The sequence below is a fragment of the Podarcis bocagei genome (assembly GCF_964188305.1).
Source record: "Podarcis bocagei genome assembly, chromosome: 11".
NCBI lineage: Eukaryota > Metazoa > Chordata > Lepidosauria > Squamata > Lacertidae > Podarcis > Podarcis bocagei.
Genome location: NC_138136.1, coordinates 65,649,079 through 65,677,061, shown reverse-complemented (window position 1 = coordinate 65,677,061; position 27,983 = coordinate 65,649,079). Strand labels below are relative to the sequence as shown.

Below are 27,983 nucleotides of genomic sequence, written 5' to 3'. Positions count from 1 at the left end.
TCCAGGCGGGCGGGGAGGCGGCTCGGCTCGGCTCGGCTCCGGGCGCAGCATGGGCCGCGCGGCTCTCGGGCGGCTCCAGCTGCTGCTCCAGCTGCTCGCCTGGCTCAGCTTGGGACGCCCGGCCGGTGAGTGGGGAGGGGAGAGCCGGGGGGGGGGGGGGGAGAAGGGCAGCGGGGGAGTCTCGGGACCAGCGCCGCCCCCGCGGGAAGAGAAACGGGCGCGGCGGCCGGGAGCTGTCCGGGCGCGGCGTGGTGCTGAAGGCGTCGCTCCGGTGCCGAAAGAGAGGCCGCGGCGGGGAGGCCCGGGGTGCTGTCCCCCGCCCTGGTGCTGAAAGGGGGGAGGGGGAGGGGGAGGGGGCGGCCGGGAGCTGGCGCTGCCTTCCAGCTGGCTGGGGGAGGGGAGGCCGGCCGGCCGGCGGGGAGAGGGTCGCCGCAGCCTGCCCGACCGGCCCCGTTTGCCCTCTACCCAGTAGTTCTCTGGGGAGTTGCTCGCCACTTTCCGACCGCTAAGGATTTACGCCCCTCTCCTAAAAAAACAACAACCCCAAAGGGCTTTGAGATAATCGAGCAGGGAAGCCTCCGAGGTGTCCCTCTGAAGTGTAAACTGGTTACCAGCAGTTCGCGTTTTGTACTGTAATCCGCCCTGTGATCTTCGGGTGAAATTTAATGAATAATAATGTTGTTTTCCAGAGTAAAACAAGTGGGCAGATGCGCGCGCGCGCGCCAGGTCTCTGCCCTGAGGACATTACTGTGAGGGGAGCGATGCGAAGACCCTCCACGGGTCGGAAGAAGGGAGGGGGCAGCGGTCGAAGGATGTGCGGGGGGAGCCCCGGTCGCCCCGGGGGCTTAAGCTTCCCTTTCGCCTGATGCGCGGGTCACACGGACCAGGTGGGCTTTGGGAAGAGATTTACAGGCAAGCGCCTTGTCCTCCTCCGAGCCGCCTCTCAGACCATCGCTTCTCTCTCCCCCGCGCACAGAGTCCCCTTTGTCTGTAGCCTCGGTGGCCCCTTCCTGTCCTCTCCGTCTAAATTCAATCACGGGAATAAATTACCCGTCATTACGTTGCTGGTTAAATAAACCACGAGGGCTCTCCCCCGGCGCTCTCGCTGCCTATTCCTCTCCTGGCTCCCAACTGGGGAACTGCCGCCTCCGCTGCTTTCGCTGGCCCAGTTCCCACTCTCCCCGCCCGCTCTTACTCCCCTCCCTCGCTAAATAGGAGGTCATGCGCGCGCGGAGGGGGGGGGCACATTTGCCATTTTTAATGGACACCCTCCTGCCTGGGTCTTGCCCGCCGATCGTTCTCTGGAGCCGGCGGCGTCGGTGGCTTGCCGGGCTTCATAACTCCGGGCGTAGATTTAGTGATACTGTCACTAACATCCCAGGACATTTAATTACCTGGTAATTGATGGCTTTCAGCAAGAATAATGAGATCATTTTCATGGAGAGGGAAATGGCTGGCAGAATATTATATGTGCTCCCTTGAACTTACAAAAAAGTATTTTATGGCGGAGGCTGACAGCACTTAGTCTGATTTACAGCCTGGGCCCTGCGCGATGCGCGGGCTTTGTTCGGAGGGAAGCACCGCGCTCCCCGGGCAGTGGGCATCCAGCTGGAGCCTCCTCCTCTGTTGACATGCATGCGCTTCCCAACACGCCTCGCCAAGGACGTGCCTGGGCGGGGGGGGGGGCTTCCGCTCCTTTGCTCCTGCAAAGCCCCCGGCTGGGCTGTCTTCTCCGCGCCCCCGGGAGGCTCCGGAGTCTGGGCAGCTCCTGCTGGGATTTCCCATTAAGGCCGCTCGCCTGCAGGCTCGGAGGGGATCGCCCTCATTAAGGCATCTCCTCTTTGTCTTCTCTGGAGACTTGGAATGCGCACGTCGCCGCTCTCCGCTCGCTCTCAGCCAGAAGGTGGAGTGTGCCTTTGCCCAGCAAATGCCAGGGGGAAGAAAGGGATTGCCAGCATCGTGGCTGTGAGGTAGTTCAGAAGCCATCCTGTGATCTCCTTTTCCCAAATCTGGGTACCCTAAAGGCAGCAGATGGTCTCAGGAGAGGTCGCTAGATTCAGATGCAATGCCATTGCAAAGGGGCTCCAGGCTCGCTTGTTCGTTATATAAAATCACCTAGGTACACTGTGCTTCACAGAGAAGGGAGGGGGTGGCTAGGAAGCTGCCAAGCCAGGAAGCTGTCTAGCCAGCTTAGTGCTGTTGGCACTGCCTGGCAGTGACTCTCTAGGGTTTGCCCAGCCCTACCTGAGGAAGCGGCTGCTGGGAATTGGCACACCCTTGGCCATTGAACTGAGGCAGCCATGCCCAGCCTCAGGCCCTCCTGCTGTCTTGGACCAAAACTTGCACAGTTCTTTTCTCTTCATGCGGCTCAGTGTGGTGCCTTCCATAGTTCTAGTTACAGGTAGGTAGCCGTGTTGGTCTGCCGTAGTTCGGGGGGGGGGTTAAAAAATCCTTCCAGTAGCACCTTAGAGACCAACTAAGTTTGTTATTGGTATGAGCTTTTGTGTGCATCTGAAGAAGTGTGCATGCACACGAAAGCTCATGCCAATAACAAACTTAGATGGTCTCTAAGGTGCTACTGGAAGGAGTTTTTTTATTTTGTTTCCACTACGGCAGATCAACTAGTTACCTACCTGTAACTAGTTCTTTTCTGTTGACTCTGCTGGCTGGTGCAGATGGAGGCTCAAAACTCATGGGGAGGAGGAGGGGGGAGAACGTGGCATCTAAATTGAAGGAATTTGAACCAAGTTTTGAATCAGCCCCTGATGTTGGGAATAGACTTGAGGAGGGTGAGGCACCTCAGGTTCAGTCTAGGCAAGACAGCCAGGTCCTGGACAGGGAGGAGGGGCTCATCTGCTCAAGGACTTGGTTGCTGGCCGTTTGGGGGAACACCCTGACTGAGCCCTGACTCCAGCAGTGGCCAGGAGTGCTTTTGCGTAGACATCAGATCTGGCCAGATGGAGACATTCCTTAGTTACATCTTGCTTGGACTGCTGCAATGCAATCCCCAAAGAACCGTCCAGGAAGAGTGTTCAGAAACTTTGGCTGGTTCAGAGTGAAGCAGCCACACTGTTGGCCAGGCTGGCAATAGGCCACACATGGTGTGTTAAGACACTGCTGTGAAAGCCACCACAATTCCAAATGCTCCCCTGGTCATAGAAAGGCAAGGAACCTGTAGGCAGCTGCACTCTCTTATGCTGGAGAGAGAGAGAGAGAGAATCAGTCTATCCAGGGCAAATAAAAGAAAGTCCTTTTTCATGCAGCAGAGGGTTCCACTGTGGAACTCACTTGCCCAGGAGGCTACCAACCTGGAGGGCTTTAAAACAGGATCACACAAATTCATGAAGGAAGGGGGTGTCAGTAACTCCTAGCCAGGATGGCTCTGCTCTGGTCACCACAGTCAGAGGCAGCAGTGCTTCCCAATCTCAGCTGCTGGGAATTTCCGCCCTCCCTTCCCCACAGGTGGGCAGGGTTTGCGGCACCCAGCGGGGCTCACCTGGGCGGCATGTAGGTCAAACTCCCGGGACGAGGTCGGTGGAAGGGCATGCTGCGTAAGTTTGCGCTTTTCAGTCCTCTCTCACTGGACCTCATCTGCCTGCATATCCTCAGCCAGGCGGGCTGAGAGGGTGACCTGCCAAGGCCTGTGCCAAGTTTCCCACTTCTGAAGCTCCATCAAGTTGTGGCCAATCTGAACCCCTCCTCTGGTCTCTTGTCTCATCCTTTGGGGTAAAGGGGTGGGCACCACAGACAGGGCTTAGCGCGTGTGCCTGCAGCTGCAAGAGGGGAGAGTTGCTCTGGTGAGAAGAGGGTGCTGGTCCAGCTGGTCAGAGGCAGCAGGCTCTGTGTTTCTTCTTAGGGGCTCCTTGGGCTGCTAAGGCATCACAAGCAAAGCTGCCAGTCTTGGCCTCCCCCTTCCTTGCTGCCCACTTGCAGAGAGAAGCAGAGCAGGTTCCCATCCGTCTTCTGCAAAACAAAGGAAGCCGCTCCAGAGCCATGCTGCTTCTCTCTTCCCACACACCAGCCATGGCAGGGGCTCCTCTCTCTGTCAACTGCTGCCTTCTCTCACTTCTGAAGCTGGAGCGTGTTTTTCCCCATCCTCTGCAGAGTAGGAGAGAAATCTCGCTGCTCTGCACAGAATGGCCTTGCGATTTCTTGCTTGTTCCTCCTCCTGCTGGAAATGAGTTAATCTGGGCTGCTCCTACAGGGATGGAGCAGGGAGTGCCAGGCAATGCCCACCTGTTAGGCAACAGGTGATCTGTGGAGGCTGTTTGTGGCTGGCTAGGGCAGGAGGTTGACAGAAGGCTCTCTGCTCTGAGGACTGCTGAAGGAAAGTCTCCTTACACTAAGCGGTGTTTGAGTCTTATGTCAATGCAGCACCTTAAAAGCAGAGGGGCCCGTAAGCTGCCTTGCACCCTCACCAGAGGAGCCAGAGTGGAGAGGTGCAGTTTTTGCGCCCTCCCCTGGACCTGTACCCTTGGTGGGAACCAAACTGGCCAACCCCTAGGACCTCAAAGTCCCCTCTCTCTCTCAGCTGGTAGGAGACCTGTTAATCTTCAAAGGAAGAGGGCAGATTTGGGTGGAGAGTGAGGCGTTGGCACGCCCCCCCCCAGCATGCTCATGGCTGTGTCTCACACAGGTGCACAAGGGGTGTGGTGGGAGGGGCAGCAGCTGGGAAGGACAAGGTTTGTGTATTAATTAATTTGGGGGTGAGAGAGATTCTCATTTCTAGCTTTGGTCTGCCATTTGTGGTTGGCCTGGACAGGGGCGTATGGCAGGGGGTGGGTCAATGGGCCTAATTCCTGGCAGGGCTGGAGAAGCTAATGCGTGGGGCTCACTGACTGTTTGCCCCTGTGAGAGATGTCTGGAGAGGGCTGGCCACATGGACAGGGCATTGCAACATAAAGGGGGAGAATTGTTGGGATGGATTTGGAAAGTATAATAGGATATATTATTTATTAATTATCCTTCTGCCTACTCACTTGAGCAAGATTAGAGTCTGGTTTAACAGAGTTAAAAATATACCACCCTTTGCAGCGTTAACACGGAAACGTGGGACAAATCTATGTCACTTTCTACAATTATCCCTCTGAGCAAAGTAACAACACAAAGTCTGCAATGTAAGAATATAAAAATATTGCTGAATCACATAAAGTTGCAGTTGTGAATCAAGCTGAAAATAACAGTGAAATAAGTCAGGCAAAACAGATTTCAAGATGACAAAATATATGGTTTATCAGGCATTGGCAAACTCCGGCCCTCCAGATGTTTAGGACTACAACTCCCATCATCCCTGACCACTGGTCCTGTTAGCTAGGGATGATGGGAATTGTGGTCCCAAACATCTGGAGGGCTGGAATTTGCCTATGCCTGGTTTAGATCAAAGATGGTGTCTGTGCCCAGGCCCTGTATCCTCTCCCTGTGGCTGCATGACGAGAAAGAAAGAAGCTGTTCCTCAGGTGGCAGAAAGTGATATTCCTGTTGTTTCCCTTCCCACCTGGGCAAGCAGAGGAAGTGACCTCACAGAGTGCCTGGGACTGTGCAGGAAACTCCATGTGTCTTAATCCTTTGGTCACCTAGCAAACATGGGATTGTGAGTGCTCTGTGCAGACTGGTGGAGAGGGTGGGGGAAGGAAGGGCTACTCTGAGGAGGTGTTCAGTAGCCCAATGCTGATCCAGTGATGCCACTTCTCTCTCCTCTCCTCTCTCTCAGAAGGCCTCTTTGTCACCGATTATTTCACCCGGACCCCCCGCAAGCTGAACCCCTTCCGCTCCTTCACCAGCATCGAGCTCTTCCATTTCCGCATCCCAGAGGACACCGTCGTGGCCGTCTGGAACCTCATCACCTTCAAAGAGCAGGGGGGCACCTTTGGGGACCAGTGCCCAGACCGAAGCATCACTGTGTGAGTCAGGGGAAGGAGGGAGGGAGAAAGGGAGGGGACTCCTGCCGCCCCTGTGCCCACAGCTTCACCAGAGTGGGCAGTGCTGGGTTTGGGACAGGATCCCGGCTGCTTCCAGGAGAAAGAGCTGGGTGTTGCCTCTTCATTTTCCATCCTCCTGTGGTGTCTATGTTGCAGTGAGACTGGAGAAGGTTCATGAGCCTGAAATCTGTTAGCCAGGCCTGTCCTGCAACGCCATCCCTCCTGAGGTCAGATGGACAGCCAAGTGCTTCTTGATCTCTTGGGGAATGCTCAGAATGGGGCAGACCTAGCGAGGGAACCTTGTACTCTGTGGTGTAGTGAGAGCCAGTGTGGTGCAGTGGTTAAGAGCGGTGGACTCGTAATCTGGTGAACCGGGTTCGTGTCTCCGCTCCTCCACCTGCAGCTGCTGGGTGACCTTGGGCCAGTCACACTTCTCTGAAGTCTCTCAGCCTCACTCACCTCACAGAGGGTTTGTTGTGGGGGAGGAAGGGAAAGGAGAATGTGAGCCGCTTTGAGACTCCTTAGGGTAGTGATAAAGTGGGATATCAAATCCAAACTCTTCTCTGTGTAGTCCAAATTATTGCTCATTTCATTTTATTGAAACATAAAATTGAAGCAGCCTTTCACCTTGGGTCTCAAAGCAGTTTACAATATTTAAGAGACGCACATCAAACTTAGAAATGGCAAAGGCGTGTCAAACGCAGCTGATGACACCTGGTGGGGGCATCTGCCTGGGGAAGGCTGCCCTCATCTCTGATGGTGGAGGCACCTGGAGAAAGGTCTCTGATGAGGCTCTCAATGCACAAATGGGGACAGAATCCTTGAGGGTCCCCCAGGCCAAGCTATGGACTGAAAGGTGATTGAGCCTGGAGAAGGACCTGTAGCCAGTGGGGCTGCTGAGGCCCATTCCTTCATGCTGCCCCAGTGAGGATTCTGGGCTTATGACGGGCTGCCCTTCTCCCTCCTCGGGGAAAAGCCAGCAAGAGCCGCACACACGCTCCACGCACTCTTTAAAGGGAGCGCTGAGCAGAGCCTCCCGCCTGCATTCGCTCCATAAGACACACACACATTTCCCCATACTTTTTAGGAGGGGAAAGTGTGTCTTATGGAGCAAAAAATATGGTGCTGTAGATTCCGGCATATTAGGCGGCTGGGCGTATTAGACAACCCCCCAAATTGGCAGCTGCCAATTTGGGGGGTCGTCTTATATGCTTCAGCAGCTTCGCTGGGCAGCAGCAGTGGGTGGTGGGCTCCGCACCAGGAGTTAGCCACCCAGCGAAGCCGGCTTAGCATCCCTGGGCAGCTTCGCTGGGCGGGTTCCTCCCGGTGTGGAGCAGAGCCTGCTGCCCACTGCAGCCATACCCAGCGTATAAGATGACCCCAGACTTTTTAACCTCTTTTCCGGGGTTAACAAGTTGTCCTATATACCAGAATCTATGGATATTATGGATAGCTATGTCAAGGAGATTTCTGTTGAGGAGAAGTCCCAGCTGTCTCACCACGTCTATGCAGCAGGAGGCGGGGGAAAGGACCTGGGCACCTGAAGCACCCCATGGCCTCTTCGGTGGTCATGGCTCCCCCCAAAGAGGTGGCTCTGGTGGGCATCTCCAGCCAGGCTCAGAGGGTGGAAGAGGCATTGGCCAAGTGGACCATCTGTTGCCTGGAATGTTTCCTGAGTTTTCCAGATAGGGAACCATCTTCCGCATGAGTCATCTTCCTGCTCCTTCCCTTCCAAGCCGCACACACAGAGACGTCAGCACAAACACACAAACACACACACAAACACACAGACCACGACGCTGAAGATCAATATTAATAACCCAGCACTGAAATGAAATTTCGAAAGAATAAGGGGAAGGAAGAAGCGATGGTTGCTTCTCCAAGGCAACCGGAGTGCTCCCCTCCCCCTCCCATCGCCATCTGCTTCCCCGCAGGAGAAAATGGGGAACGAGGATGGGAAATCACTTCCTGCCAAGTCCCCAGCAAGCCTGGGGGAGAAGAAACCAGAACCCCTCTCTGGCCAGAGGGTCCCACTCCTCCCTCCCACAGGGGCTCATGGTGGGGGAAGCCAGGCCAGGCCGGGGGGGGGCAGGGGAGATTGATGCATGGCAATGGGGGGGGGGACACACAGAGTGGCCCACCTGTCACACTTTTGGCATCGCCTGTCAGGCAAACCTGCAGCAGAGGTTCTGCAGCGCCCCCCCCCCATGTTGAAGGAGGTGGGACAGAGAGAGGAGTGAGCTTCCACAACATTCCCCAAACTATTCCAGGCATGGGGGAGCATGAATGCCCCCAAACACTCTCTTTGCCCCCAGCAGCCCTGATGGCCTGAAGCTTGGCTGGAGGTGTTGATGGGATGGCAAGCAGGCCAGCATCTGTTTGTGGGATGGAAAGAGGGGGGGGGAGATGGACTGTACTTCCCTCAGACTAGACTGGCCATAGGGAGGGCTGTCAAGGGGGCCATGGCCAGCTTGGAGACTCTGTCCTGGGAGCCCCCCCCCCAAAGGAGATAGGCTGGACAGGAATCTGCTCAGGATACACTGGGGATAGATTTCCCCAACTCAAAAGAGAGGTTTAGGAACGCCAAGGTTGCAGGTTCGATTCCCCAAATGGGACAGCTGCATCTTCCTGCCTTGCAGGGGTTGGACTAGATGATCCTCAGGGTCCCTTCCCACTCTAGGATTCCAGGAGTCTATGACTCAGTCACCCCTCATATGAGCTTTGAATGTGTTGCTGTTGCTGTTTTGTAGCTTGCTGGCCTGGACACAGGATGGAATAAATCAATAAAGACACCCCCCCTATTTTCTCCATTTCCCCCCTCCCTCTGAATCCCCCCCCCTCTCTCTCACACACACACTGGCTCTGCTGCTCACCTTCCCCCTCTTTCCTTGGCAGGTACTTCCGCTCTGGGGCGCCCCCCGTCATCAACCCTCTGCGCACCCACTTCCCCCGGGACACAGCTGTGCCAGGCTCCTTTGCCCTGACGCTCACCTGGACCCTGCCCAACAGGACCACGGGCGTCTTCAACATCACCAGCCCCCTGCCTGGGGACTGGTTCCTGGCTGCCCACCTGCCCAAAGAGCAGGGCAAGATCTCCGTCAAGGTGAGGAAGACGCTCAGCCTCTCGGCTGGCCAGCCAGGGCTGGGCTGGGGAAGGGTCACAGAGCTTCCTGACCTAGGCGGCTGCCTCACCTTGCCTCATGGGGGGGCCGGCCCTAGGTGAGGATGACGCCTTCGTTATTATTTGTGAAATAGTTTTTATTAAGGCATTTCCTTCAGTTAAGAGAGTCTCTTGACTAGGGCTGGGGAAGACCTGAAGCAGTGAGAGGTGGCAAGCAGTCAAGGTGAAAAGCCCTGGGCTGTGAGGACAGGTGGTCTCATGGAGTTGGAAGGGACACCGAGGGGTCATCTAGTCCAACCCCCCCTGGATGCAGGCATCTCAACTCAAGCATCCCTGACAGATGGCCATCCAACCTTGGCTTGAAAACCTCTAGGGAAGGAGCGCCCATGAGCTCCAAGGGAATCTGGCCCAGTGCAAGGCAGCTCATCTTGGCTCACTCTTGGGGATGAATGCCAGCAGCCCAGCCCCACTCACAACCTCCAGCCCCCTCTCTGGCCACTCCTTGCCTTCAGCCCCAGCCCCTCGACAACCAAGCACCCAACGTCTTAGGTATAGGGCTTCCACCTACCCACTTACTGTATTTTTATATTTTGCTGGAAGCAGCCCAGAGTGGCTGGGGAAACCCAGCCAGATGGGTAGGTTATAAATAATAAATTATTATTATTATTATTATTATTATTATTATTATTATTATTATTAGCACAGGAGGTTTAGGGAGAGGGGCAATTGGTGCAGCCCTGTGGAAATCTGAAGTGGGGCCCAGAGGGTGGTGGGGAAAGGGGGTTGCCAGGGCACAGCCCTGCTTGCCCTCTTTGCAGACCACAAGAATAGTAGAAAAGTGGGAAGAGGCACAAAGGGTCATCTAGTCCAGCCCCAGGAATCACAGCTGATCACCAGGCTGGGGGGGGGGGCGGGAATGCTGTGCTGCTGTGATTGGGCAACCTATAGCTTGCTGGGGGTGGGGTGCCTGGCTGCCAGCTTGGTGTCATCCTGGCAACTGTGTGGGTCCTCCTGAAAGTTCTGGTGGTGAATCTGGGCCCCTCGCCCGACTGAGGGTGCTGGGGGTCCCCCTTCTAACTGTGTCCCCCCCCACCAACAGGGCCTTGCTGAGGACTGCCAGTACCTCTTCCAGCCCCAGCTCATCGTCCAGCGCCTGGTGGGGATTGGGGTGCTGTACCCCGGCTATGTGACAGAGCATGTCCTCTCCCCCCACAACCGCTCCCTGCTGTACAAGTGAGTGCGCAAAGGAGACAGCGCCGCCACCCCAGATGCCCTGCCCCTGCTTGTAGGGAAGAGGGGGAGGGGGGAAAATGCTAGCAGGGTCCCCAGGGGAAGAGCGACTTGATTTGCATAATTAATCACGCTAAAGGGGCACCTATGGGAAGAATAAGCTCTTTTGCATAGTTAATAACACCAGAGGGACACCTATGGGAAGAGTGACTTAATTTGCATAATTAATAATGCTAGAGGGCCATATACACAAAGAGTGACCCCATTTGCATAATGAATAATGCTAGAGGTGCATCTGCATGAAGAGTGACCTCATTTGCATAATTAATCATGCTGTGGGACACCTACAGGAAGACTTGCTTGATTCTCATAATCAATTAACGCAGGTCCCAGCCTTCCTGCTGGATTCAACCTTGCCTTTCCTTGGAAGTCCGCATGGCAAAGAGGAAGGGGTGATGCAGGGTCCTGAGGTGCCCCCCCCCAGTAATCCTGCCCCACCCAACACTCAACACTTTGCAGTCTCAAGGGCTGGAACTGCATCCCTAAAGAAAAGCCAAGGGTCTCCTTAGTTGCCCCCTAGTTCTTCCCCAAGCCCCACCTTTCCTTGCCCAGCAGGAGGGGGCCAGTGCCAGACACATGGCAATGGAGAAATGCCCCCCCCCCATTCTGGCCAGACTGGCCCTTGACTCTTCCTTCCTCCCTGGGAGTGGGCCAGCAGCTTCCTGCACCGAAAGCTGGCGTAACCAGCCCATGGTGCACACCTAGCAGTCTGTTCTTCGCCCCTCTGCATCTGTCACCTGAGGCAGCCACCTCACATGGCCTCCTGGTAGGGCTGGCCCCCTGCAGGCAGCCTGGGGTGAGCTCCTCCTGGCTCAGAGCCCCCACTCCTCCCCCCAGCAGTGGCGTAGCGTGGGGGGTGCAGGGGGGGGCCGGCCGCACCGGGCGCAACATCTGGGGGGGGCGCGCTCGCACTCACAGCTCTCTGCCCCTACCTGGCTCACTCACTCTCTCTCACTGCAGTGCTGGCAGTGCAAATCTGATCCGAGCCGCTGGGTCACCGCCCACTGTGGGGGGTGGGTTCCAGGCGTGCGGTGCGGGGAGAGAGCGAGGGACTATCTGGGGGAGGGACAGTGCAGCGGCCGCCCAGCGCAGCGCTGAGCGCGGGAGAGAACCACACCAGACCAGCCCAGGCAGCAGCAAGAAGAAGCTGGCAGCGGCGGCAGGTTAGGGGCGCAAATTACTTGCCTTGCCCCGGGTGCTGACAACCCACGCTACGCCGCTGCCCCCCAGGAATGAGTCCTGGGGCTCAAAGGCACTTTGCTTCTCTCTGAAGGGAGAGCCAGGGCTGACGGGCAGGATGGGATCCCTTTAGATCCTTGGATCAACCAACCAACCAACCAACCAACCAACCAATCTCCTCCTCCTGCCTTCTCCAGGGTCTTCATCCCAAGCTACACATCCCGGGTGCTGGTGCAGCTGAGGAACTGCCACGGTGCCAACCAGAGTGGGGAGGGCTGCCCGCTGTGGCTAAAAGTGCGCGGCAAGGCGCCCCCCCTGCACAACTCCACCGCCGTGGACTGCCGGGGGCGCCCCACCTGCCGCCTGGCCCTGGACCTCCCCTTCTGGCAGAACTGGTACTACATCCTGGTGGAGAAGTACCTGGGAGTGGCCACCAACGTCAACTTCCAGCTGGTGGTGCAGCTGAAGGGTGAGCGAGGGGCTGGGCTGGGTGGCTGTGGGGTGGGGTGGGAGGAACTGGGGCAGGATCGGCAGAGCAGGCAGGGGGCATCTACAAAGGCCTCCTGGGAATCTGCAAGCGGACGAGGAACAAGGCAAGCTACAGAGAGGCTCCTTCAACCCTCAGCTAAGGAAGAATCAGGGGCTGGGTGAGGAGGAGGACCGCCCAGGAGGGTGCAAATAACATTTACTCAGAATACTCAAAACAAAATAAAATAATTAAAATAATAATAATCTTAAAAATTCCTTCCAGTAGCACCTTAGAGACCAACTAAGGTAGTTATTGGCATGAGCTATCACGTGCATGCACACTTCTTCATGCCAATACAGTGGTACCTCAGGTTACATATGCTTCAGGTTACAGACTCCACTAACCCAGAAATAGTACCTCGGGTTAAGAACTTTGCTTCAGGATGAGAACAGAAATCATGCTCCGGCGGCACAGCAGCAGCAGGAGGCCCCATTAGCTAAAGTGGTGCTTCGGGTTAAGAACAGTTTCATGTTAAGAACGGACCTCCGGAACGAATTAAGTACTTAATCCGAGGTACCACTGTAACTAATTTAGTTGGTCTCAAAGGTGCTACTGGAAGGAATTTTTTATTTTTTGTTTTATTTTATTTTAATTATTTTGTTTTGTTTCAACTACGGCAAACCAACACGGCTACCTACCTGTAATCAGAATACTCTGATATAGCAGCTTTGCTCAGAGAGGCTTACAATGGTAATTTGGGTATAAAGGCATCCTTAAGTCTAGCTTGAATTGGAACTCAGACTTAGCAGATGTCCTCACATTTCTGGCTTGGTGGTGAAGAGACGAGGAGAAGACCTTGCAGGTAAGCAGAATATCTACAACTATGTGCCTGACAGGGCACAGTGGGAGTCTCTCTCACAGAGTTCCCCCTTGCAAACTTACAGGAAAACTCCATGAGCTTCAGCTCCTATCATGCGCCTGTCTAGCAAAACATGGATTGCTGGTTTGACTGCAGATGGGCGGGTATAAATTTTAAATTATTATAATATTATTATTATTACATTGCAATAATACCATTACACATCACCACAATCTCCAAGCGGTGCAAGGCTGTGGGGGGTTCCTGGCCCTTGCACAGCGTGGGTTCAGAGCCTGGGAGGTCTGGGAGCCAAGGGAGGGGAGAGGGGTGAGGGGGCCCTGCCAGCACCCGTCCCCTGACCTGCCCCCATTCTCCTCCCCCCCCCAGACTGCTCTCGGACTGGCCTGGTTCGCGCCCTCTTCCAGCTGCCTGGCTCCAGCCTGAACATGCCCCACTCCTTTGGCTCCATGGGGGGGCTGCCCCTGGCAGAGGTCCTGCCCCCCTCTGAGCTCAACAGCACCCAGCGCCCGGGGCCAGCGGCCAGCGAGTGCTGCCGGCCCATCCGCCCCACCCTGCGCAACGAGCTGGACACCTTCTCCGTCCACTTCTACATCTTCTTTGGCCCCAACGTCTCGGTGCCCCCCGACCGGCCGGCCGTCTTTGCCATCCACCTCCTGCCCATCCTGGACAGCGGAGGAGCCCTCAACCTAGAGCTCAGGCTGAATGTGGTGAGTCTCCAGGCGGGGGGTGAGGTGGGGGGCTCAGATTGTGGGACCTCAGAGTGGGCAGGGGGCAAGGGAAGCGCTGGCAAGGGAGCGGGGAGCTCAGGCCTGTGGGGCCCCAGCTGGAGTGTGGGGTGCTGAGGCTGAACATGGAATTCGATCCCAGTCATGGCCCCAACCCCAATGGCTTTAAATGAGACAAATTCATGGAGGAGGGTGTTGTATACAAAATCTGCCCTTTCCCCCTTATGGGGTACCCAAGAGCCCATATAGAGTCCTTACGTGGGTTCCGTATTGGTAGGAGAGAATAACAGAGGCCAAGCAGAGAATATTGAGAAGCAAAGCAGCTAGTAAGCCTGATCTTTATTGATCTTTTGCAACAGGGTCCTCCCTTCACACGCAGGAGGGAGGAGGAACCCAGAACTATGGCGCGAAAGGCCTTACTGTATATAGACTTTTGAAATTGCCACCCTGTAGATTCAGACACCCCCAGAAACATCATACATATATCACAGAAAAGGCTGCCTAAAACAGAAATTTGAATGTTGTTTTTCCTGTTTGCCAGGTTATCTGATTGCCTTTCCTGATTGTCCCCCATTAAAATGCTGATTACTCAATTCCTGAGACAATGGGAAGGCTCCCTGACACACACACACACACACACACACACACACACACACACACACACACCCCGCTCCTTGCAGGGAAAACATTTGGTCAGTTTGGGAATCAAAATGGTTTCAGGTCGGTCTTCCTGTGCTGATCTATGTATGTGCTTGGTTGGTACACTTATGAACATTGAACATATATCTAAGAGCTCAAAATTCCTATCACAAGGGGAGGGCTCTCGATGGCTTTGTTATAGGAATTCTAAGGTCTTATATATATAAAATAAATGTATATAAATGTATAAACACATACATAAGTATATAAACCGTGTGTCTGAAATAGTACGGGAGAACAATCCTGAAGCCATTTTGACTCTTCCAAATGGACCTCAACTATTTCTCTGCAAGGAGGAAGGAAATGGGAAAAGCTTTCCAATGGTCTGTGGACTGCAGGGGCTGCTTACATCCTGGCAAGTATCTGTTACGCTGAGCACACTCTCAATATGTGTAAGAGATTCAGGAACTAAGGATCTACCATCTCCAAGGAATGGCCAGGATACCCAGAAAAGGCAATTGATAAGGCCTTATCAGGTATCCTGGCAGACAGGAGAGAAGCAACACTCTCAAATTTCTGCTGGAGACAGCCTCCTTCTGTGATATATGGATGGTGCTTTTGGGGGTGGTCTTGGGCTACAGGGTGGGCAATCTCAAAAGTCTATATAAGAGCTTGCACACCACTGTTCTGGGTTCCTCTCCTCCCTCCCTGCGTGGGGGACCCTGTTGTAACAGTTCATAAGGACTCTGTACGGGCTCTTGAGTATCCATAAGGGAAAAGGAGCAGTTTTTCTTATAACAGCTACTAGCCATGGTCAGAGGAAGTGATGCTTCTGAATCCCAGGGGCTGGAAACTGCAGGAGGGGAGGGGCTCAGGGGCTTCAATCCCCCTTGTGGGTTTTTCTCATTGGGGCATCTGGCTGGTCGCGCTGTGAACAGGATTCTGGACTTGATGGGCCACTGGCCTGATCCAGATACAGGGCTCTTCTTTTGTTCTTACTAATAGTCTGATGCGCCAGCTTCAGGAAGGGTTCATTCCACAATTTTAAATTTTATTTAAAATATATTAAACATCCATCTGTTGTGTCCTAGCTCAAGCGTTCCCAGACTGTGGTCTGTTGACGACGAGCGGTCTGTGTTCACCTTCTCCTCCTCCTCCTCCTCCTCCTCCTCCTCCTCCTCCTCCTCCTCCTCCTCCTCCTCCTTCTCCTCCTCCTCCTCCTCCTCCTTCTTCTTCTTCATCTATTAAATTTGTATACCATCATTCGTCCAAAGATCCGAGGGCAGTTCACAACAGAAAAATGCAAAATGAGAATACAAAATACGTAATATAAAATCAAAACAGAAACCAGACCTAGAACCCATTCATTCAGGTAGTTTGTGATGCATCCGCATTAAATACCCACATTGATTTTTTAATTGTATTTTTATTACTACTTTTCTTTCTTATATTGGATTTAATGTACTAAAATGCAACATAAGAAAGAAGCAAAGCAATGAAAACTGAAATTTTAAAATCACACCTCTGGCCCGGCGCATTACAATTTCTACAACAGGCAGAAAAATCTGTGAGTGGTCAACGAAGACCCTCAGCAGTTCACAAGTGGTCCAGGGTAAGTGGGTTTGGGACACCACCCCCCATGGAAGAATGCTTGAGGCAATGAGCTCAACGGCACATTTGACAACTCAGTAAGACCAGAGGCTGCTGTCTCTTTCCACAGTCCTCTCTGCGAGGGGAGAACGCCACTGTTTTCGCCTGCCTGAATCACGAGGTCCCGTTGGCATCCGAAGAGAACTCCTCAGTCACCTGCGAGACAGGTAAGGCTCAGGCCAGGTTAGCCTCCCCCCTCCCCCCCCCGTGGCTTGCCAGGACTGCTCTTCCTGCAGAGTGAAGGGGAGCAGCCCCTGCCAGGCGGGAAGGTGGGTGGGTGGCCAGCGGGTGACGTTCTGGGCCACCCTTTGGGCTCACCTGCTGCTTTCCTCTCCCTTGGCAGAGCTGCTGGCGGGGTACCTCCTGTCCATCAACGCCACGGCCCCCCTGACCCGCTTGCGGATCCCGTACCCCCAGACTGGGAGCTGGTACCTGAGTCTGCGCTTGCTCTGTGCTGCCGACCGTGGGTGAGGCTGCCAGCAGGAGAGACAATGACCACCCCCCTGCCCTCCCCCCAAGGCTCCTTTTCCAGCAGGGGCTGGCTGGAATGGGGGGGTGTTCCTTCCAGGGACACACATGGGGGGGGCTTAATCCTATTTCTGAAGCCACCTCTGCCCCCACCCCAGTGGGACCCGGGTGTGTGTTTGCTGTCATTGCAAGCAGAGCTGCCCCACTGCACCCCACTGGGCTTGGGGTTGACACCTGCAAGACGAATAAGACCTGACCCTTGTCTAGGGGGCGGGGTGGAGGGGCCCAGAGGAAGGGGGAGGGTTCTTCCAACACTTTTGCCCTCCCCTTCTTCTGCAACGGCTTTCTTCCATTTGCTTGTTTGTTGCATTTCTCTTTTATTCTCCAGGGGCCTCCAAGGGCATATAAAATTGTAGAGTTGGGAGGGACCCAGAGGGGTCATCAAGTCCAACCCCCTGCAAAGTGCCCCTCCCACTCATCATTTAATCCTCACACAACAAGCTGGTGAGGTAGCTTAGGCAGAGAGGCAGCGCCTGGCTCCAAATGCACCCTGTTCTCTCAGGTCCTAACCCAACACTCTAACCCCTACACCACACTGCCTCCCTCCCTTTCAGGCCCCTTCCCACAGGAACCCTGCAGTGCCCCTGATCCCTTGCCCCGTCCTCAGCTGCCTTCCTTCTCCCCCTGCCAGGCTGGAGCCCTGTGGCAATGTGACGGCCGAGGTCTACCTGCGCACTTACCTGTCCCCCTGCATTAATGACTGCGGCCCCTACGGCCAGTGCAAACTCCTGCGCACCAACAACTACCTGTATGCAGCCTGCGAGTGCAAAGCGGGTGAGTTGCTCCGGGAGTCTGGGTTGCAGAGCAGGGAGCCTGGCCCACCTGCGACCCCAGGGAGGCTGGGCGATGCCACCGTCCTCTCAGAGCAAGCTGCCTTGCTCTGCCCATTCACCAGAGCCCGGGAGGAAGAGAAGGGGGCCACAGCTCAGTGGGGGGTCCCTGCTCAATCCCTAATGGCAAAACAACAAGCAAACAAACCTATGGTCACATAAAGCGTAATAAAAACATGAGACGTACCGGCTGTGTTCTTATGTAAATAAAGTATACTATTCATTTCATCAGGGACGCGGGTGGCGCTGTGGGTTGAACCACCGAGCCTAGGACTTGCCGATCAGAAGGTCGGCGGTTCAAATCCCCGTGACGGGCTGAGCTCCCGTTGCTCGGTCCCTGCTCCTGCCAACCTAGCAGTTCAAAAGCACGTCAAAGTGCAAGAAGCTAAATAGGTACTGCTCCGGCAGGAAGGTAAGTGCTGTTTCCCTGCGCTGCTCTGGTTCGCCAGAAGCGGCTTAGTCATGCTGGCCACAACCCGGAAGCTGTACGCCGGCTCCCTCGGCCAATAAAGCGAGATGAGCGCCACAACCCCAGTCAGCCACAACTGGACCTAATGGTCAGGGGTCCCTTTACCTTTATCCATTTCATCAAATCATAAATTTCAACGGAAGTACCTCATAATGTAAACAAACAAACAAAGCAGAAAACCCAGTGGATCAGATCATTCTCTAGTGCGTTCATGCATAAGGTCCATCTGTGTAATAGTGTCTATTCCACCTGTCTGTTCATAAGTTCCAAACAATCCACATAAAAGGTTGTTACAGAATCCTTTCACAGAGTCTAAAACAAGGATTTCCGGAATATTGGCCTTGTTTTGCCATCCTGTAATATCACATATGAGCTTTACCTACTGATGAAGCCCAGACACTATTGCACAGATGGACCTTATGCATGAACTGACTAGAGAATGATCTGATCCACTGGGTCTTCTGCTTTGTTCGTTTGTTGAACTTTATGAGATAATTCCGTTGAAATTTGCGATTTGATGAAATGAATAGTATACTTTATTTATGTTATTTACCTAAGAACAATCCCTAATGGCAGCATCTCTTGTTCTGGGTCCCCCCTGTGGCTGCCAGCCCTGACTCCTCTCTCTCTCTCTCTCTCTCTCTCTCTCTCTCTCTCTCTCTCTCAGGCTGGAGCGGCTGGGGCTGCACGGACAACACAGCCGCCTTCTCCTACGGCTTCCAGCTCCTCTCCACCCTCCTTCTCTGCCTCAGCAACCTCATGTTTGTGCCTCCAGTGGTGATCGCTGTCCGGAGCAACTACATCCTGGAGGCTGCTGTCTACATCTTCACCATGTTCTTCTCCACGGTGAGTGGCAGGAGGCTGGGGGGGGGGGGGCGGTCCAGGCCCAAGAGGTCTTGCCAGGAGCCCCAACAGCGGCATACAGTGAAATTGGTCGTAGGGGAACAGGTAGGCCCAGAGGCGACAGCCTGTGAAGGTGATTGGGGTGTGTGTGTGTCAATCAGAGGATTGCACCTCCTGCCCTAAAGCCGAGCAGAAGCTTCCTGGGTTTGGGGAAGGAGGCGCTAGGCTTTAATACTCTAATTTACTGGGAACATTTAGGGGACTAGCCTAGTCCCCCAGGCCACTGACTGTACGACACTGAGCCCCAATGCATTAAACTTTGCCAGGGTCTAGCTCTGCGGGTCCAGAAATCAGTCAGGTTCAAAAAGGAGTCTGCAGCCAAGTTAAAATGAATAAAACCCGCAGCAGTTACACTGGGGGCAAAGCGCAGCTCAGCTCCTGTGCACCTTGTTAAGGAAAAGCTCTGGGTGCAGGTTTGCTCCACTGCCCAGCTCATTGGGGTGCCACTCCCCATGGGTCTCTCCTGGTCAGCGAAAGAAGGAGTCTCCTGCCAAGTAAAGAAGCAAACAGCAGTCAGTAGACCAGATCTTTATTTGTTTCAGCAGGGTTCACACACACATGGAGTAGGAACCCTGAGCATGGGGTTGCGTGAACTTTTAAGACCTCTCCCCATTTCCCATAATACATTCTTCAACAGCATCATTATGTTATAAGAATTTTAAGGTCTCATAGGTATATATAGAGAGAGAGAGGGAGAGAGAGAGAGAGAGAAATAAAATGTTCATAAATGTACCAATGTCTGGAGCAGCACAGGAAGACCTTCCTGAAGCCATTTTGACTCCCTGAAACAATTTTGACTCCCAAACTGACCAAATGTTTTCTTTGCAAGGAGGGAGGGGGTGAGGGAACTTTCCCATTGTCTCAGGAAGTGGGTAATCGCCAGGCAATCAGATAAGGCATTATCAGAAAAACCTGCCAGACAGGAAAAACAACAACACTCAAATTTCTGTTGTAGACCGCCTTTTCTGTGATGTAGGTATGATGTTTGTGGGGGGTAGTCTTAGGTTTCACCCCTTCTGTGATGTATGCATGATGTATGGAGGGGTGGTCTTGAGCTCCAGGGCAGGGAATTTAAAATGTCTATATAAGGGCAGGCACACCTTTGTTCGGGGTCCTCCTCTGTCCTCCTGCGTGTGAGGGGAGCCCCCTGTTGCAACAGTTCAATAAAGATCAGGCTTACGAGCTGCTTTGCTTCTCATTATTCTCTGCTTGGCCTCTGTCATTTTCTCCTACCAAGAGAGAACCCACTTAAAGACTCTCTACGGGCTCTTGGGTACCCCATAAGGGAAAAGGGCAGGTTTTGTTTACAACAGATGGCGACCATGAAGGGACTTTTGGTTGCCCAGATTCTGGGAGCGAGGAAGGACTGATACAGCACAAATATGTCACAGAGTAGGATGTTTGGCATGTAGAAACACGAGCCCACCCCTGTCAATAACTCCAATTTCCAATACCTTTTAAGTACCCTCTTTCCTAAAGAACAATAAACGTTTTTGCACATCCCCCTGGCTGCAAGGCTTTCCTAGGCTTCTCCTTTGAAAGTATCAGGATGCAATCCACCATCCTGATGGGTTTCTGTCTTGATCACCTCCTGCCTCCTATTGTGTGGCTCAGTTCCCACCTTGTGGAGGGGGAAGGAGGGTGTGACCTTATCCTTAAGGGATCATGGAGCCAGGGGAGACCTGGTTTCCCCTCTTCCAGAGGAGTCATTAGCCCTTGGAACCAAGGAAATTGGTCAAGCCATTGAATTTTGGAGAGTATTTGATTCTATATTGGATTGTCAAGAGTACGGTACATGGTATCTGCTTATTGATGGACTGGTTTTCTGTTGTGTATGTCTGGTGCCTGTGTCAACGGTCATTGTCCTGGCCTTAGAGGCTGTGGTGGGGACTTGGGTTTTTTTAGGAGTTGTTTAAGTGCCCCCCTCCATTCCCGGTTTTAACAACCTTCACGGCGCCATAGCCCTCTCCCTTCAGCGGGGCAAGTTCCCTGGCACCTGAGCTGAGCAGTGCAATGCCAGGGCCTGCAGTCTCTGCTGCTAATGCAATGCCCTCCCTGGGCCTGCAGCCTTGGCACTGCCAACCTCACCAACAGCTAGTTCTGTCCCTGTCCCTGGGGCGCCTTTCAGCTCTGCAGCCTCATTTTCAAAGCAACGAGAGAAGAGGACTGCTGCCTTCTTGGGGGGCCCTCACAGCTTGCTTCGTGTTCAGCCGCTTCCCAGACACTTTCCTCCCTTGCGCTTCCCACACTGCCTACCCCCCCCGCCTCCGCCTCTGCTCCTCCTGCTCAGTCAGCGCCAGCGCAGACCCCATCAGGGCATCGCAGGCAGTGAGAACAGCAAAGACGCCATGTGCCACCTGAAAGTCCCGCACAGCTTTTGCATGACAAATGTCAGCTTCCGGTGCCCCTTCCCTCTCCCGTCCCTCCAGTTCTACCACGCCTGTGACCAGCCGGGCATCGTGGTCTTCTGCATCATGGACTACGACGTGCTGCAGTTCTGCGACTTCTTGGGGTCCCTCATGTCCGTCTGGGTCACCGTCATTGCCATGGCCCGCCTCCAGATGGTCATTAAGCAGGTGAGGTGACCAAAGGTGTGGGGAGTCACTAGGTGTGATTCCAGCATCATGGGGGTTGGACTGGATGACTCTTGAGGGTCCCCCTTCAACTCTACAATTCTAGGATCTGCAACAAGCTTGGCAAGAAGGACAGGGGAAGGGCTTCCTTGCGAGGCCAGTGCCACGCGGGATGCCCACAGTGAGTCACTGGTGTTTGTGGAAGGACCAGTGGGGCCACTTATGTGGCTGGGGAGTGGGGCGCTTCCTTGGAAGAAGAGGGGGGAGCCTCGTGGGAATGTTCAGGAATGCAGGAGAGGATATATTGTCTGATTATAGCCTTTCCAACTTGTGTTAACAAGTTCCACAATTTAGCAGAGCAACATCCCCCTTTTTAAACTCGCTAAAGCCTCTAAAATAACTGTTCTGGTATTTCCCCCTTATTCCCTCATAAAAGATAAGACACGACACAGTCTTTTATACAAGTATAGAAAGGTTTACTCACACATCATTCTGTTCCCAATCGGATCCCAGAAGGCAGACTTAGCTTAGAAAAGTAACATATACCTAGAAACTATATCATAAGAAGACAGTCCCTTTGTCCTCTTTTGCCAAGAGAGCATCTTTGGCTAAGCAGATGTTGCTTCTTCGATGCATGTAGTCACAGAGAGAGGTGGCTGCCCTGCCCTGTGCTTTTGTCATTACCTGCACAGGTGAGGCCACGCCCACCTCTCGTCACATGCAGAGGAAGTCTGTCCCAGCCCAGAAGGAAACAGGAAGTTGACCTGCTGGCTGGACAAACATTCCTCCCCAGGTGTAAACATGTTCACTCTAGGAATGTTGTACTTGACTGCTCTTGTGTTTCACATCCCACAAGCCTCACCAGGAGAGGAGAGGAGGCAGCCAGGGCCTTGGTGGGGGAGAGCCAGGTGCGCTGAGTTGCACCCAACATTTTGGAGGGTGGCATTGCGCACTCATGACATCACATGTATAAGACCCCCCCCCAGTCTGGCCAGTCCAGCCAGGCTGACTCGGCCCACCATCCCTGCCCCCCACCAGCTGGTAATGGACGCTTCGCCCCACACATCCCTGGTGGAGATCCTCAGTGGGAAGGGGGGCACATGGAGGGCTCCCGGGCACTTGGCTGGCAGCAGCAGGGCATAGCAGCCCCATCAATATGGGGGGGGGGATTCAGCTTAGCGCCCCTGGGGAGAACTTCTGCAAAGCCTGGACAAAGTTGGTGCAGGAGAAGATGGGTTTTACACATGCACAGAAATTAAGTCGCATAGCAAGCAGAACTGCAAGAAGTGGTCCCTTGCTTCTCAGACTTAATCTGTTCTGGAAGTCCGTTCCAAAACCAAAGCGTTCCAAAACCAAGGTGCACTTTCCCATAGAAAGTAAGGCAAAACAGATTAATCCGTTCCAGACTTTTAAAAACAACCCCTAAAACAGCATTTTAACATGGATTTTACTTTCTAACAAGACCACTGATCCATAAAATGAAAGCAAGAAGCAATGTACTATACCATAAAATTAAAAAGACAGTATTGCAGATTATTAATTTTTTTCCCATGTATAAGACTAGTTTTTTCCCTAAAAAATAATGTCAAAAAATAGGGGGCGTCTTATACACGGATAGCGCTGAGGGTGGACTGGTGATTGGTTGTTACTGCAAAAATAGGGGGCGTCTTATACATGGAAAAATACAGTACTCCCCCCCCCCCTTACCTGCACTGATGATAGTCATTGTTTGGATGGGGGGATTTTATCAATTTCTGCAGTCACACAATCCATCAGTCAGTAGCTAAACTGGGTTCCACACAGTCGCAAAAACAAATTAACCGGAAAAGCCTCAAAAATGAAAACGCAAAATAAATAGCAAAAACAAAAGAGCCAAACTTACTCCATTCTGGAAGTCTGTTTGACTTCTGAAATGTTTGAAAACCAAGGCGCAGCTTCTGATTGGTGCAGCTGCCCCGGAATCAATAGCCGACAGCCGCATCGGATGTCCGGCTTCCAAAAAACGTCAGAAAACCGGAACACTTACTTCTGGGGTTTTGGTGTTTGAGAACCAAGGCATTTGAATACCAAGGCACCTCTGTAATTGAACAGAGCAAAAAGCAACTTCTCAGGCACACAGGAAGAATCCAGTTCAGGACATTCCTCCCCCCATCTTTGGAAGACCTCTCGGCTCCCCCCCCCCAACATGGTTTAACCCTTTCCCTGCCTGTGCATCTTCAGCATCCACACCAAAGGGTTCACCCCCCCCCCTTTCTCCCCTGGGCAGGTGCTCTACCTCCTGGGTGCCATGCTGCTCTCCATGGCCTTGCAGCTGGATCGACACGGGCTCTGGAACCTCCTGGGCCCCAGCCTCTTTGCCTTAGGAATCATGGCCGTCGCCTGGGTGAGTAGGGACTCTTGCCAGAAGGGCTGGGGGCAGGCAGGGCCACTTGGCAAGGATTTCTGGCTGGCTTACATACCTGGGGTTGTGGCCCCTGAAATCCTGTCCGTCTCTCGTTTGTTTCCATGAATAGAGAACTTATTTGTATGGCACCTAGAGAACGTGTGTCTTACAAATGTCATAAATCAGTAAACGCAGACCCACAGCTCCTCGAAAGATGTCGAGTGCCAGCTCGACATCAGTAAGAAAATCAGTCTCACACCAAGATCCCACAGAAAGATCAGGGCCTCTCCTCTCACCTCTTTCAGCCTGGAATAGGACTGAAATCCTGGAGACCCGCTGAGCACTTCTGAGGGAACAAGCCGAGTCCGTGAGGAAATGGCTAAGGCTGCCATCTGGGGGAGAGGGGCTGCACACAGGACCCCTTTGACCCTCAGCGGGGGCATTGCACAAGGAAACTGATTACTAATGCCCCTAACTGCTGTGGTGCAGAGGTCAGTGATCTTGGGATCACCCCCAAGAATAGCAACTCGGAGTTACCCCAGAGTGTGGCCCGAAGTCACAGGAAGTCACTGCCTTCGAAAGCTCAGCTGTTCTGGGCCTGATCAGCGCCTGGGAACCGCAAGTGCCTTGCCTTGGGTTGAATGAGGAAGGCAGGATGTGGTCTTATGCCAAGCAGGTCAATGGTCCACCAAGCTCTGTAATGTTTATACCACTCTGGAAGCTACATCACACCAAGCCAGACTGTTGTCCTAGCTAGCCCACAATGATCTGCTCTGGCCGGCAGCATCTCTCCAAGAATGGAGGAAGCATAGTCTTCCTCATCCCGACCTGCAGTTGCCCCCAGGGACTGAACCTGGAATCTACTGCATGCAGCGCATTGAATTGTGGGAATGTTCAGGGTGGCAGGAGAGGATATATTGTTTATTAATATCCTTCCTAATTTGCGCTAGCAAGTTCCTTTACTTAGCAGAGTTACATTTCCCCTTTTTATATGCACAGCAGATAGCTGGTTGCAGGCTCGTGTGAGCCTCTCGCTATTATACAATTCAGTCTGTCTCAGACTGAATTGTACGTTCCTGGTAAGTTCCCTTGAATCCCTCTTAAAAGAATAAGGATGCCGCTATCTTATTCAAAGTCAATAAAAGATGTTTACTTACATCAGTTCACAGCTGGATTCCTGAAGGCAGACTTAGTTACAAATACAGTGGACCCTCCAGATACGAACTTAATTCGTTCTGGGGGGTCTATGTAAATAGAGGCGTGCTTCTGCACATGCGCGCGGGGCGAAACCCGGAAGTATATACTTCTGGGTTTGCCGTGGCCATAACCCGAAGATCCCATATACAGAGGGATACGTAAGTAGAGGTACGACTATGTGTACATGTGGATCTACCGTATTTTGCGCCCCATAAGACGCTCCGGCCCATAGGACGCACCTAGTTTTTTGGGGGGGGGAAATAAAGGGAAAAAAATTATTCCCCCCCCCCAGATGCGGGGCTGGAAGAACCAGCTCGGGGAACAGTGGGAAGGCACGCTCTGCCTCCCCGCTGTCCCCCGAGCTTGTGGGGCTGGCGATGGGGAGAAGTGCGCTGATCCTGGGACGGCAGGCAGATCTGCGCCGGCATCCAGAGCGGGGCGGGACTTAGCGCCCCGCTTGGGATGGCGGCGCAGATGTGCCTGCAGTCCCGGGACGGCAGACAGCTCTGCGCCGGCATCCAGAGCAGGGCGGGACTTAGCGCCCCGCTTGGGATGGGCGCAGATGTGCCTGCAGTCCCGGGACGGCAGACAGCTCTGCGCCGGCATCCAGAGCGGGGCGGGACTTAGCGCCCTGCTCCGGATGGCGGCGCAGATGTGCCTGCAGTCCCGGCACGGCAGACAGCTTTGCGCGGCCATCTGGAGCGGGGCGGGCTTTGCCCCCGGCTCCCGGTGGCCGCGCAGAGCTGCGCTGATCCCGGGACTGCAGGCAGCTCTGCGCGGCCATCAGGAGGGGGGCGGGACTTCGCGCCCGGCTCCCGGTGGCCGCGCAGAGCTGCGCTGAGCCCGGGACTGCAGGCAGCTCTGCGCAGCCATCGGGAGCCGGTCTCCCGAGGGTCTCGCAGAGCTTCCTGAAGCCTGGAGAGCGAGAGGGGTCGTGCGCACCGACCCCTCTCGCTCTCCAGGCTTCAGCGAAAGCCTGCATTTGCCCCATAGGACGCACCCAGATTTCCCCTTCATTTTTGGAGGGGAAAAAGTGCGTCCTATAGGGCGAAAAATACGGTGCCCCATATGGGGGAATAATCCCAGTGTTTCTGCTAGCTGAGAGCTGGCAGAGCAGTCCTAGCTAGAAGCTGGTCACATGATGAAGGAAGCCAAAAAGAGAGAGGTGTGGTGTGTGACTCGTCCTTTTGTTACCTGGACAGGTAAGGTCATGCCCACTTTCTATCACATGCAAAGGAAGGATGCTCCAGCCAGGAGGAACAGGAAGTTTCGACTGGCTGGACCAAACATTCCCTCGCGTGTCTTCTCTAGCATTGCAAGGAATGTTGTACTTGACTGCTCCCAGTGGATTACATCCCACATGAACCACTGGAGCTCTTCCCTACAGTGGGAGGCACAAGGAAGGAAATGGAGGTTTTTCAAGCAGGGGTCAGCTGGCCGTCTGCCCGGGGCTCTTTAGCTCTGATTCCTGCATTGCAAGCGGTTGGGCTAGATGACCTCTGGGGGTCCCCTTCCAATGCTACAATTCTAGGATCACAAGGTGGAGGGCATGAGGGAGCCCTGCCTCTCCCCAAACCACCTGGACATGGGTCGCCTGGTCCTGACACCCCTCTCCTTCCTCCGCAGACGGCACGTAGCATCCGCCGGAGGCACTGCTACCCTCCCACGTGGCAGCGCTGGAGCTTCTACCTGCTGCCCGGAGCGCTGATCGCGGCCTCGGCGGTGCTGCTCTACGCCTTTGTGGAGACGGAGGAGAACTACTTCTACATCCACAGCATCTGGCACATGCTCATCGCCGGCAGCGTGGGCTTCCTGCTGCCCCCCCAGGCCAAACCCGAGTCCCCCGGCCTGGCCGGCCCCCTCCCTCGCCGGAAAGGCTGCGGCTACCAGCTCTGCATCAACGAGCAGGAGGAGCTAGGCCTGGTGGACCCCGGGGCGGGGGCCTCCGTCACCAGCGTCTGCACCAGCTGATGGGGGGCCGCTCTGCCCAGGGAGGGGGGCAGGCGGGCAAGCGTCCCTCTCCCGGGGCCCCATGACCAGAGACACGCCCACCTGCCTGGACGCTTGTGCCCAGACCCACCTCACCAGTAACATTCCAAGGTTCCTCCATGGGATGCCCACCCGGCTGCCTGCAGGGCCATGGCAGGAAAGGAGGAGGAGTTGCGCCTGCAGAACCACCACGATCCATGACAAGGAGCTGAGTCGCCCCCTTGTTGGCTCCAGGGTTGCTGGAAAGACCATCTGATATGCCAGCGGTGCCAACGGACCTATAATCCTGGACAGGCCTGGAGCAGGGCAAGAAGGGCACAGAAAGAGAATGGGGGGGGGCAGCTGTGTGCTGAGCAACCCAGCATCAGGACTCGAGGGGGCAAAGCAGCCCCAAACAGGAGTGGGGCAAGGTTTGCAGGAGCTCCTGAATGTGGCAGGGCTTGTGGGTGGGACCCACACTGCCCTTTGGCACTGATTGCCCCACAAGAAGGAAAGAGCAGCCTGTCTGGGGGTGGCCAAAGGGGTGCCTCCCCAACGGAGCTGGCCCACTCATGAGGCAGGTGAAGCAGCCTCCTTGGGTGGCAGAAGGACAGAGGCGGCCCCCTGCCCACACTGCTGCTTCCTCCACTGCCAGAATGGGAGCAGACAAGCAGCAAGGCTTTGCGGAAGACTCTGCCCCGCACATCATGTGGCAGAAGCGGTTGGGTGGGCAGGGCGTGGGGAGCAGAGGGCAGCACGTTTCCTTGATGCCTCAGGTGGCAAAATGGGACAGGCCCCCCCTGTTTCCAGGTGCCCAGCTCCCCTCATCCTTGGCCACTGGCAGGGAGTGGGAGGGCACGACACTCGCTCCCCCTGAGCGCCACTCTGGTGTGGGACCACCGCTTGCTTTGAGGGTGTTTCTTATGTCTTTTCTCACAACTGCTTCCCTTTTCATGGGAGGTCAGCGTCTGCACACCTGGCTAGGTGGGCATTGGAAATGTACCAGTCAGAACTGGCTCAGTCAGAGGGGCAGGATGCGACCGTCCAGCTTGCTAAAGACCCTTGCCCGCCTGCTGCCCAGCCACTCCTCCCTGGGCTCACCAGGTGGCACAGGGCATTATGGCTTCCTCTCCACCTCAGCCTGGCTGCCTTCAGAAAGACCCAAACTGTGCCCAGGGGAGCCTTTAGGAGGGAGTTCATTCTTGGTTTTGACAGGAGAAAGGAGAGAGGGAGGAAAGCCTGGCAGACGGGAGGAGGAGGA

The 27,983-nt window shown here is 54.5% G+C and overlaps 2 protein-coding genes across 4 annotated transcripts in view; both read left to right on the top strand.

The window, feature by feature from the left end:
- LOC308597619 (beta-1,3-galactosyltransferase 5-like) overlaps window positions 1–27,983 on the top strand; it is an 81,504-nt gene that overhangs the window by 27,665 nt on the left and 25,856 nt on the right. The gene's annotated exons all lie outside the window — the stretch shown is intronic.
- Window positions 8–27,967, top strand: TMEM8B (transmembrane protein 8B). Of its 3 annotated transcripts, none has more exons than XM_081213397.1 (14): window positions 8–125; window positions 5,714–5,900; window positions 8,814–9,021; window positions 10,139–10,272; window positions 11,706–11,977; window positions 13,224–13,564; window positions 15,942–16,038; window positions 16,215–16,338; window positions 17,031–17,173; window positions 18,366–18,544; window positions 21,031–21,177; window positions 23,441–23,557; window positions 26,381–27,524; window positions 27,577–27,967. In XM_081213397.1, the coding sequence occupies exons 1-13, from the start codon at window positions 50–52 to the stop codon at window positions 26,723–26,725; spliced, it is 2,370 nt and encodes a 789-aa protein (XP_081069523.1). In that variant the 5' UTR covers window positions 8–49; the 3' UTR covers window positions 26,726–27,524; window positions 27,577–27,967. The 3 variants fall into 3 exon arrangements, with proteins under 3 accessions (XP_081069523.1, XP_081069522.1, XP_081069524.1); XM_081213396.1 differs by having other exon boundaries at window positions 5,711–5,900; XM_081213398.1 differs by lacking the exons at window positions 8–125; window positions 8,814–9,021 and having other exon boundaries at window positions 5,810–5,900.

Coding starts and splice junctions, on each gene's coding strand:
- TMEM8B (XM_081213396.1), top strand. CDS start 50: ATGGGCCGCGCGGCTCTCGGGCGGCTCCAGCTGCTGCTCCAGCTGCTC. Junction 9,022..10,138: donor AGGGCAAGATCTCCGTCAAG/GTGAGGAAGACG, acceptor CCCCACCAACAG/GGCCTTGCTGAGGACTGCCA. Junction 17,174..18,365: donor AGCCTGCGAGTGCAAAGCGG/GTGAGTTGCTCC, acceptor TCTCTCTCTCAG/GCTGGAGCGGCTGGGGCTGC.